The following is an 11,588-nucleotide window of genomic DNA, read 5'->3' as shown; positions in this document are numbered from 1 at the left end:
TAACTTGTTAAGCTATTTCGATAGCTAATGTAATCATTTGAATTTAGGTCTAACGTCTAGGCGGGTTGAGAAAGTTACAAATTAAATTATTTAAAAATACTAATTTGTTCAACCATAAATCTAGTAATGTTGAATTTTAATACTAAAAAACAATAATTAAGTTATTGAAATTATTAAAAAATTAAAATTAGTTTAAACATTTAAGTTTGTTATATTCTACTCTTTCTTATTTATATTGTTTAAATTAATGTTAAGAGTAAAAACTAATTAAAAATATTTTTCTGAATAAAATTAATATATAACTGAATATATTTTTAAAAGAATTATGCATTTTTAATTTATAAAATTATTATTTATCTTTTATTTTTCAATATATTTAATTTTTGCACGAAAATTTTAAAACATAAATATAATTAAATTAAATTAATACATAAAATCAATCCAAGCATTATATGGCTAAAAAATTAATATATATATCTATAGTAATATTTGAAAAAAATGAAAACAAACAATTTTTTGATAAGTTAGTTTTATGTTAAGCGACACATGGTTACTACCAAAATGGAAAGAAACAGTTACTCTTTTTTTAACATATTATCTAATTACCAAAAATATTTATTTAAACTAAATTAATACCCTTAACTGTACTTTTCTTCGCTCAAATAAATGTATTTCATTTCAAAATAACCACACTAATTGCTTCTCACCTTTTCAATATTTAGTCTTTAATTCATCTACATAATTGCATTAATACTCAGACCTAATTATTTTTAGGGATAAACATTAAAATTATATATAAATTTTGATATAATTTACAATCTTATACATTAACTTTAATTTGATACATTTATATACATTGAACTTCAATTTTGGTTTGATTTTCACACTTCACCAATCCTATTATCTATGTAACACAATTTTCTATTATGTCATATATAAAGTGTTAACATGAAATTTTATTAGGTTAAAAATAAATAAATTTAAATTACTTCCACCTAGATTTAAAAGATAAACTTTCTTATTTCCTCTAGGGAGCTGTTTATTTATTTGTTAAATTTAGTTGGAAATAATTTTAATTTATTTGTTTGTTTTTTAAAATGACATGTCATTAATGTAACTTAACTGAAAATTGTGCAATAAAGGTGTTGGAGTTAGTGAAATGTAAAAATTTAACCACGATTAAAGTTTAATATATACAAATGCACCAAATTAAAATTGATGAGTAACATTACAAATTATATTAAAATTTATGTATAATTTTAAAATTTATTCCATAGGCAAATCACATTTGATGTTATCATTTTTAACAGCGTTTTCTACTAAACTACTATTATAATTATTAAATTGTGACTTGTGTGAAGAAGATATGGTTTATTTTAAAAGATATATTTTTATTATCTTTCATAATAATATATAACACTTAACCTTTCCCTAATTAATGGGAAAAAATCACGGCATATCAATTATTTGAGGAAAAAATTTTGAACCTTATTTATACAAAAGGCAATTATCGTATCAAATGAAAATTTAATATTTCTAATATCCTGACTACTATTATCCAATTAAATAGTTTATATATATCGAATAAAAATAGTTTTTATATTTATAATCACTAAAACCATATGTGTGTATATCTATATATATATATATTACAAAGTACATAAACATATATGAAAACTACCATATGTGAATGCGTTAATTTATTGACAAGCGAAACACTTGGTAATTGACGTGCCATCATTTTATTAAGTATTAAAAAATTGTGAGTGCAATTAATAAAAGGGAAAACTACAAAAATAGTCACTTTTGTTTGCCTCAGGTTACATTTTAGTCACTTATGTTTAAAATGTTACGTCTTAGTCATTTATGTTATTATTTTGTTACGAAGTGATCACTCTTCCGTTAAGTTCCGTTATCTCCCAACAATAATCCTACGTGGCAGTCTAACTAGATTTTAAGTGCCAGATTGGATTTCCTAATGGGATGAGAATAGATTTTTAATTAAATAAATTTAATTAATTAAAAATTTTAAACCCTAAATCTTAATTAAAAAACCGTTCATCTCCTTTTTTTTTTAGTTTTCTTTTTCAGTTGACTAAGAAAGTTATTTTTTAGCCATGGTTAGATACACACAGCTGACCATGCATTATTATTTAGTTTCTAACATATTACATGTTATGCAGTACTCTTAACTTACAACCATTGAATTTGCTCTGAATAAGATTGATAAACACTGGGACAATAACAGAAGCCTTAATCAGCATATGAATGACCTGAAAAGGAAAGTAATGGAATTGAATGGTGTGAAGGAAGATATAGATTCTAGAATGAAAGCAGAGCTGCAGCCAAGAAAGAAACTCAAGAGGGAGGTCCAGATATGATTAGAAAACGTTGAAAGAATCAATGGCAAAGTTCAAAACCTTAATGAACGAATCGGTGAAAGCAGTACTCTTACACGTGGATTTCATGCAGACGATGTGTTAAAGAGGACAAGAGAAGTTGAGGAACTTATTCAGCAAGGCAAATTTCAGGAAGATTTGGTGGTTGACAATCCTCAATGGATTGGATAGGTTTTGTCGACAACAAGATTATCAGGTGAAGGTACCAAGGTCTGTATGGAAGAGATTTAGAAGTGCTTGATGGATGATGAGGTTCGAAAGATTGGAGTTTGGGGGATGGGTGGTGTGGGGAAAACAAGCATCATGAAACTTATAAACAATCAACTCTTACAATAGAGGGAGAAGTTCGATATTGTGATTTGGATCACTGCATCCAAGGAGATGAGTATTGCTAAGCTACAGAAGGCCATTGCAAGTCAAATTAAAGTAACTTTTTGTGGTGACGAATGTGAAACAAGAAGGGCACGGATGCTGTTTGAAACATTGTCTCGGAAGAGTAGATTTGTGGTGATCTTGGATGACATATGGGAAGCGGTTTCCCTTGAGAAGCTAGGAATTCCTGAGCCATCTACTGGGATTAAATTAGTGTTGAAAACTAAAAAAAGAAAACTAAAAAAATGGGGGAGATGAACAGTTTTTTAACTAAGATTTAGGGTTTAAAAATTTTAATTAATTAAATTTATTTAAATAAAAAGCTATTCTTATCCCATTAGGAAATCTAAGTTGGCACTAGAAATCTAGTTAGACTGCCACATAGGATTACCGTTAGGGAGATAACAGAACTTAACGGAATAGTGATCACTTTGTAACAAAATAATAACATAACTGGCTAAAACGTAACAATTCAAACATAAGTGACTAAAATGTAATCTGAGGCAAACAAAAGTGACTATTTTTGTAGTTTACCCTTAATAAAAATTTGTTATAAAATAATCAAATAAAATAACACTTAAATAAACAGAGAATTTTCTCGTATCTTCTTTTTATTTATAGAAGAGTTTTATTTATAAGTAAGTTGACACTTAATGCAATACAATAACACTTAAATGAAGCTTATTTAAGTGTATCATTAACACATTAAACAACTTGCATAATGAATTGGAGGTTTTACCTTATAAATGAGGGGGCTGGGTTAGAATATGGACATCCACATTTATTTGTAACATTCCCCTTGGATGTCCACTAGAGAAAACTATGCCTCATTAAAACCTTTAGTAAGAAAAACTCTGTGGGATAAAAACCTAAAAAAGGAACACTACAGGAATTTAAGGTTTTACTGGCATTTTTAGTGGCGTTTGGATGGAAAACGCCGTAAATATTATACATTAGTGATGCTAACGGAAAAACGCTACGATAGGTAAAGCAGTAGCGGGGTTTATGAGAAAAACAACTGCAAAAGGTCAAGCATTAGCGGCGTTTATAAGAAAAACGCCACAAAAGGTCAAGCATTAGCAGCGCTATAAGAAAAACGCCGCAAAGTATCATTTTATTTTAAACGAAACGGCATCTTTTTGCTCTGCTCAGTTTTATTTGCTCTGCTCAGTTTTATCCCCAACTCATCGTTGAAATCCCTTATTTTTTTCCCCTAAAAATTTTCCTCAAATCCCTAATTTCTCAAATCAAAATCCCCAAATCTTTCCCTGACCATCTGCCGCATCGCCGTCAGCTATCCCCTCTGCCACATCGACGTCGAAATCAATAGGTATGATATTGTTCAATTTTTTTTCTTTTGCCCCTCTTGTTCATATCGTGTTCGAGTCAGATGCAAGAGATGAAGGGGATCTCTCATCTCATAGAATTTGATTTATTGAAGTTATAGGTTATGAAATGGATTTATCTGTATTTGATATGCATTCTATTTGTTAAGAACATAGCTTTTTCATAATGATATTATTGACTATATATCTGATTTTATGGCTGTTTTAGTCAACTTTTTCCATTTAACATGAAATCAGATATTGCTAGATTTCATGAAAAACACCCAACTTGCCCGGACGAGTCTCTGTTTAATTTGTTTTGTTGAGAACGAGTAGTAGTTAAAGAGAAGCGAAGAGTTGGAGCAAGAATTCATGTCTTTTATAAACGAAATAGAGTGGAGATTTTGTCTTCCACATTAGAGCCGCCATGAGTATCTGCTAACTTATGTAAGACAGAACTGACAATTAATGACCCTGACGATGTTTTGTAAGATTACATGTTTTGATGAAGAATAATTTATTCATAATCTGAAACATTTCAAACCCACCCAATTTGTCAGCTGAAAGAAGTCCAAGCAATGAAGCACTAATTATTCAGCTGAAACACCAGACGTACAACCAACCATTTTTGTTCAACAAACTTTGGGGGAAAAAAGCATAAAACAGCTTGGAACAACCAATTAATTTGCTACAAATTTGGACTTTCTTCATGTGTTTTATGCTCATTTTGATCTGAACTCTGACTGAAAACAAAGATGTAGAAATGAAGATAAGACACAAAAAAGTAAAAATAGAAAGAAAGGCATGGTGTTTTCTGGCTCAATTCTTTTTGATAATTTCTGCCATCCTTGCACTTTTTTTTATCTTGTAAACAAAGAAGCTATTATTTTGCTGCTTTGAATTGTATTTTGTTCATTCTCACTCCTATTTCCCGTTGTTTAGAAGACTTGTGGTTCTGAAGTGGTCATTGCATTGCGTAAAAGCTTTTATTTTTATTTTTCTTCTTTTTTAAGATGAGTCTAGGAGATGCAATTATGGTGTTTTCTGCCAAATATTTCGTGCATGTTAGTGGCAGATGTTTTCTGATTTTATAATGTTAGCAAGAAGACTTTTTCTTTTTTCAACTAGCTAATGAGGCCTTCTCTTTTGTTAATTTCTTATCTTGTCAACGATGATCCAAACCTTCAATTAACTTGCACAGTAATTCAACAAATCTAATTTAATGGAAAAATATGTGTTCCCCAAACCTATTTCATTTAGTAGCTGCTAAATTCATAGAATATCTCGTATTAATTGTTGTTTGTATATGATCTGTTTACCTTAAATAGGGTTCTCACCTGTTTTGTGCATTATACATTTAATATCTATAGATACAAAGACGTCTTGCACAAAATCGTGAGGCTGCTCGTAAAAGTCGTTTGCAGAAAAAGGTAAGTGGATGTTGGTTTGCACTGAAACAGATGGGCTAAAGGCAACATTTGAACTTCTGTAATAACTTGATTTGGAATTGCCTTTCAAGCATATGTTCAACAGTTAGAAAGTAGTCGTTTAAAGTTGATTCAATTGGAGAAAGAGCTTGAACAAGCAAGAGAAAAGGTTTGAAGAAGATTAATATTGTTGCGATTTTTGTTTTTTGTTTTTTTCACTTTAGAATTGTTTAAAGCTACTTAAGCAATAAAACTTTTGCAGCTAGGTCTTTATTTTTATTTTAAAATTTAAGATAACTTGAGTTCTAACTTTTGGATTTTAATTGTGTTGTTAATTTATTATTTTAAATTCTAAATTTAAATTGATTCATTTTATACTTAGTTTTAAAGTTAAAATTTTCATAGAAAATTTAACTTAAATAATTTTTATTTATCCTTAAAAGTATATAGTTTAAAGTTCAAATTTCAAAATAAAACATAATATAATAATTATCATAGAAATAAATATTATTTAATTAAAATAAATTTTAAAGAAAATAATATTTATCTTAATGTTAAAATTATTTTAATATTTTTCATAAATATTATCATAAAAATAAATTGATCGATTTTAATGTGTAGTATAAAGTTAAAAATTTCATGGAAATTTAATTTAAATATTAACTCAAAATAGATGAAAAATTAAAAAATATTAACTTTATTAACATATAATTATTAATTTGTTAACACTACAGCAAAACAGGCTTTTAGCGGTATTTTTAGCGGCGTTTGGACAAAAAACGCCGCTAAAAATTGAGCATTAGCGGCGCTTTTAGGAAAACGCCGCTAAAATACAGCATTAGCGGCACTTTTTGAAAAATGCTGCTAAAATAGAGCATTAGCGGCGTTTTCCAAGAAGCGCCGCAAAAAACCTAAGCCCCATGGTGAGGTTTTCTAAGCTTTTGAGGATTTAGCGGCGTTTTAAAAATGCGTCGCTAATGATTGGGCCTTTAGCGATGTTTTTCAAAAAGCGTCAAGAATGCTTGGGGCTTTAGCGGCATTTTACAAAAAACGCCGCGAATGCTCGGGACTTAAGCGGCGTTTCCCAATAAGCGCTGCTAATGCTCTGGGCTTTAGCGGCGTTTTTGAAAAAGCGCCACTAATGCTCTATTTTTAGCGACGTTTTTGGAAAAGCGCCGCAAAAACCAATTGTCTGTCTATTTATTATTTAGTTGGTTTATTTATATTAATTAAAATTAAATTTATTTTTAATTGAATATTTAAAATCTTCAGAAAAAATATAATGACACGTAGAAATAATTTGAAATAAAAAAACATAGAAAAATATTTGTTAAAAATGAAAAAATTAAAATACTATTATTTAAAATAATTTTAAAGTTGTTTGGGTACATTCTTGGTTGTTTTTAATTTATATATTAAATAATTTCTTATATAATCGTAAAAGAGATAGTATTAATTTTAAAATATTGAATTAATTATCACTATAGTTTAGGGTTTTTGGTTTAGGGTATATGGTTTAGAGTTTAAGGTTTAGGTGTTACCATTTTAAGGTTTATGGATTATGGGTTTATAGGTTATGGTTTATGGTTTATGGTTTATGGTTTAAAGGCTGGTATTTAAGGTTTAGAGGTTATGTGTTAAGGGTTTAGGGTTTTAGGGTTTTAAGGTTTAGGTTTATGGTTTAGGATTTAGATTAACTAGTGTTTTCTAATTTTAAAATATTGAATTAATTATCATTATAGTTTAGGGTTTATGGTTTAAGGTATATGGTTTAGGGTTTAAGGTTTAGGAGTTACTACCTTAAGGTTTATGGATTATGGATTATGGATTATGGTTTTAAGGGTTAGGGTTTAAGGTTATGGGTTAGGGGTTAAGGGTTAAGGGTTTATAGTTTATGTTTTATGATTTTGGGTTTAGGGATAGGGGTTAGGGGTTAGATTGATTAGTGTTTTTAATTTATATATTAAATAATTTCTTATATAATTGTAGTTTAAATTATTTAAGAGATAATAGATCAACTTTATATATATTAAATGGTTTAGGATTTAAGGTTTACTTGAGATTTGTTAAATGATGAAATTTTATACAATCAATTAATGCATTTATATTTAAAATATTTAATTTAAACCATTTGATATATTTAAATATTAGATTTTAAAAAATTGATAAATAAATAAATAAAAATATGATTGATATGGATAGATAACTATCTATTTTGGATAGGACCAAATTATAACAAATAAAATGAAATACAAAAACTAAAATCATTCCACATCGAACATCTAGCAAAATAGTTATATTTTAGTTAGGAAGAAATATCTCTAATAAAATGGAGATTAGATCGGAAAAGAATAATATAAAATCATGATTAACGTCTCAATCTTTAATAGAAATTTGATATGTGAGAGATTGATTGCTTACATTGGATAATTCTAACATAATAATTAATTACAACCATTTAATCATTTGTTTTCTTATTAAAATATACTATATTTCTTTTGAGAGTACTGGTTTTTTTATAAAATCCAATTTATAAAAAAAGTAATAATAAATGTTTTATAAAATCACTTAACTAATAATTTTTAGCAGAGCAAAATAGCATCGTTTTATTCAAAATGAAATGATTTTTTGTGACGTTTTTGTGAAAAACGCCGCAAAAGGTAATCAAAATTCCGCTCACTCCCAAAAAATTATTTTTGGTTACCCGCTTGTTACTCCCTCTCCTTCTCATCTCCGTCACACACCCTAAATCCCCCAAATAAAAGTTTGTTTTTCTTCAGCTGAAATCCCAAATTTCCCATTTCCAACAACACCAAGTCAATACACCTACACCAATCACACTTCTTTTTCTTTTCCATTTCACTGCACTGAATTCACTCACCATAGCTACTCATTTTCTCTCGATTTGTTAGGGTTTCTTTTAATTTTAGGCTTTCAAGTGAATATACAATTTCCTTTTAATTTTACTGGTGATTTCTATGGCTTACGGAAACCCTAGATGACAAGAAATCGGAGGAAGAGAAGGTGAAAGATAAAGAAAATGAAGAGGAAAGTAAGGAGGTTTTTGCGCTTTGTTTTTCCCCCTTTCTTTTACGTTGCCTTTACTAAGATGCCATTGGCTGTTCGCCGAAATAAAGAGAAGAAAAAAAGGTCATGATTGGGAGCTTAGACCCGGTGGCATGTTGGTACAAAAGCGAGACCTAGACATCAGTCGTCCCCCTATCCCACCGTCGACAATTAGAGTCAGAGTCTACAAGTCAATCTATCATGAAATCGGCATCAATTCTCAAGTTACATTCAGTAAATCCCTAACTCTTTTTTATCTTTTAATTCTCAAGATACATTTGGATGAAAATCTTCTTTGTCTGACACGAGATGCTAAGTCGGATTCTGTTCCAGATCTTCAACAGCAGGTAGTATATAAGTTTTCCTTTTGATGAATACAATATTTCATTACAGACCAAACTAATGTTTGGCAAGTTGAATAGATAATAGGCTACATCTTACGCAAAATGTATATTTGCTTGCCTTAAGTTCATGCATGAGAATTTTGTTGTCCTCTTTTGTGATGTTTCACTCTTTAATTTATTATAAGCATTCACATGTAGGTTGTAGGGTTAAAGGTCGAGTTGTGCAGGTTGCTGGAAGAGAAAAGATCAGCTATTCTCAGGTTAATAATTTATATTATGTCTATTACTCTTGGTTATTCGATTGTCAATTCTCTATAGGCCGTAGAGGAAATGTAATTTATTTTCTTGGTTATAGGTTGCTCTTTACCTCTGCTATGTCATAATGTTTTATAAACTGGATATAAGTGACTATTTAATCTTTGCATTTTAAGGAGGAACTTATCTGTTATTTATTTTAGAATTGTTCTTATTCAGCTGAAATAACCCTTGACAAATGTGACATTGAATTCCTCACTTGTATTAGATCTGATGAACTGGAGATAGCATTGATGGAGATGGTTAAGCAGGACAATCGACGCCAATTATGTGCTAAGGTAAACTGGAATATGTTACCCAATTTGCCAAAATTTACAGTCAATTGCCGACTTGTTTTTAAAGATAATTATAAAACTATGTCATTCCTATGATGCAACTCATTTTGCTTGCTTTTTACACGCACCTTAAGCTTTTCATGAAATTTAATGTCGTTATGCATTACGAACTTGCTAAAAACCCGTGTTTGGTTTTCATGAATCATGAATTGAAAGTTGCTAGTTTTCTTAGCGGAATATATTGCATCTTGAACATCTGTATGTTTCTATCTTTATAATGAATTCTTGCTTTTTAATCCCAATTTTAAGTCATTGACGTTCAACAAATTACTTTAGACTTATCGCATAATATGTTAATTTGATGGTTAATATGTTAATCCCATTTTAATCATTCATTTTGATAGAATTTAATATGTTAATTTGATGGTTAAGATATTCCCTGTGACTTAACAGGGGCACAAGGCTTTGATCTGCTTTTGTAATTCATCTAAAAAAATTTTATATTTGAAGATCTAAATTCAAGTTTAGAAAAATCTAAGATTGATTTGGATTTACTGGTTTCCCAGGCAAATACAAAAAGGTTACAACCAGTTTCTGGATTATTATCGGCTTTACTAGTTAAATATCCAAACATGTTGCAGCTGGCCCAGAGGGCCTTTATCACATATAGAGCAATGATTTTCTTTTGAAGGATGATGGACCAAATGTTGAAGGAAATACTAGTGAAATTAGAGATATCGTGTATGCTCCTTATTTATATATTTACATATAGAGCAATGATAAGATGGCCTTGCAATAATGAAAAAATAATTTCATTTATGTACTAGTAGGTTAAATGGTAAATTCTTTTATATAGCTGCTTTGGCTCGTAAGCTTACCTGGTTACGTGGTAACTTGCACAGATTCTAGTTTTTCTTTTTCTAGGAATAGGTAGATCGTTTTACATTAGTCAATTATGTATGCCCCTAGGTAGTTTTACCTTAAATATTTGTTTTATTTTTAGTCCATTACTTGAAATCAGTTTTTGAGCTGGTTTTCTTATTTTCAGGTCAGCAACACAGATCTTGAAGAAAAAAAGGCTGAAGATCAATGTTCATAGGCCTGTGGGGACAAGGGTTGTCTTTGATGAGGAAGGTAACACAAAGGCACCACTTGCTATGTTCGCTGACAAGACAAGAAGCGATATACTGCTTGACCAAGGTATACGTTATCTCTTCTGTTGGCCTATGTTGCTGCTATTTTTTATTTTTCTTGAAATGCCTGAATCTGGCACCCATGTTTGAATCATGTTTGGACATGATGGGTATAGAGTTATGACCCTTCAGATTCATGGAAAAACTTGGAAAAATTGAATATACCTGTATTGGAAAAATTGAATATATCAATGATCAATTTAATTATTATGGTGTTCTTCTTCTTCTTTATGTGCCTTAGTTCTCTTTTATGCTATATAAGACATTTCTATATAACGTTAAACAACAGTAGTGCAGCATGTTTCTGTTCTACTTTTTGCAAATTAATACTATTGTTCCTTGTTAAAAAATTGAATAGTTTAGACAATCATTAGAAAGAATGCCTATTTGTGACACATGGAAGAGCTATGATTGAGATTGTTTGTTAGTATGGTTCAACCTGCTACTAAAGCTGCACATAATTGTTTGTTATATATATATTTTTAGCCCTAATGCCTATATATATTTTTTTATTTTTAACATCTCTGTTGTTTACCAAGTTTGTTGGTTTATCTGATCATTGGTTTTGCATCCTTTAGATATTGGAGGTGTAGCAGAGGATTCAATCTCTCCAAGCTGGAAAAGCCAAGGCTTAGCACTTCTTCAAGTGGAGTGTTATTTAATGTTGCATTCCATGGTCGTTTATCTTAGTCGGAACTTGAATTTGGTGTTATTGAAACAGGATTTTGTAGCTACCTTGTGTACTAGCTTCTTTAACCATGATTGTTAATTATTACGTGTTTTGTAGCTTCTTTTATAGTTCGCCGAGTTAATATAGGTCAGATGAGCTGTGAGGTAGATTGCACATTTATTTAAACATAATATTTTAATTC

The 11,588-nt window shown here is 29.7% G+C and overlaps 2 protein-coding genes across 2 annotated transcripts; both read left to right on the top strand.

Annotated features, from left to right (window-relative positions):
- The first annotated feature begins 2,288 nt into the window (after positions 1-2,288).
- Positions 2,289-3,029, top strand: LOC128040437 (probable disease resistance protein At1g61300). Its single transcript, XM_052629185.1, has 2 exons — positions 2,289-2,369; positions 2,736-3,029. Exons 1-2 carry the CDS (start codon positions 2,289-2,291, stop codon positions 3,027-3,029), a joined length of 375 nt encoding a protein of 124 aa, XP_052485145.1.
- Positions 3,030-8,702: 5,673 nt separating this feature from the next.
- LOC105768051 (uncharacterized) lies at positions 8,703-10,686 on the top strand. The gene is made up of 4 exons (XM_052629184.1): positions 8,703-8,936; positions 9,132-9,193; positions 9,457-9,526; positions 10,090-10,686. Exons 1-4 carry the CDS (start codon positions 8,703-8,705, stop codon positions 10,210-10,212), a joined length of 489 nt encoding a protein of 162 aa, XP_052485144.1. The 3' UTR covers positions 10,213-10,686.
- The last annotated feature ends 902 nt before the right edge of the window (positions 10,687-11,588 follow it).

This window comes from Gossypium raimondii, chromosome 4, assembly GCF_025698545.1.
Source record: "Gossypium raimondii isolate GPD5lz chromosome 4, ASM2569854v1, whole genome shotgun sequence".
NCBI classification, from domain to species: domain Eukaryota; kingdom Viridiplantae; phylum Streptophyta; class Magnoliopsida; order Malvales; family Malvaceae; genus Gossypium; species Gossypium raimondii.
Note: the sequence above shows the minus strand (reverse complement) of the source record. Positions and strands in the feature narration are given on the sequence as shown.

Excerpts from the sequence above, each read along its gene's own strand:
- LOC128040437 (XM_052629185.1), top strand. The coding sequence starts at position 2,289 with ATGGAATTGAATGGTGTGAAGGAAGATATAGATTCTAGAATGAAAGCA. Across the intron at positions 2,370-2,735 it reads GAAAGAAACTCAAGAGGGAG|AGGGAGAAGTTCGATATTGT; the intron begins GTCCAGATATGA and ends CTCTTACAATAG.
- LOC105768051 (XM_052629184.1), top strand. The coding sequence starts at position 8,703 with ATGTTGGTACAAAAGCGAGACCTAGACATCAGTCGTCCCCCTATCCCA. Across the intron at positions 9,194-9,456 it reads AAAAGATCAGCTATTCTCAG|ATCTGATGAACTGGAGATAG; the intron begins GTTAATAATTTA and ends CACTTGTATTAG. Across the intron at positions 9,527-10,089 it reads GACGCCAATTATGTGCTAAG|GCAAATACAAAAAGGTTACA; the intron begins GTAAACTGGAAT and ends CTGGTTTCCCAG.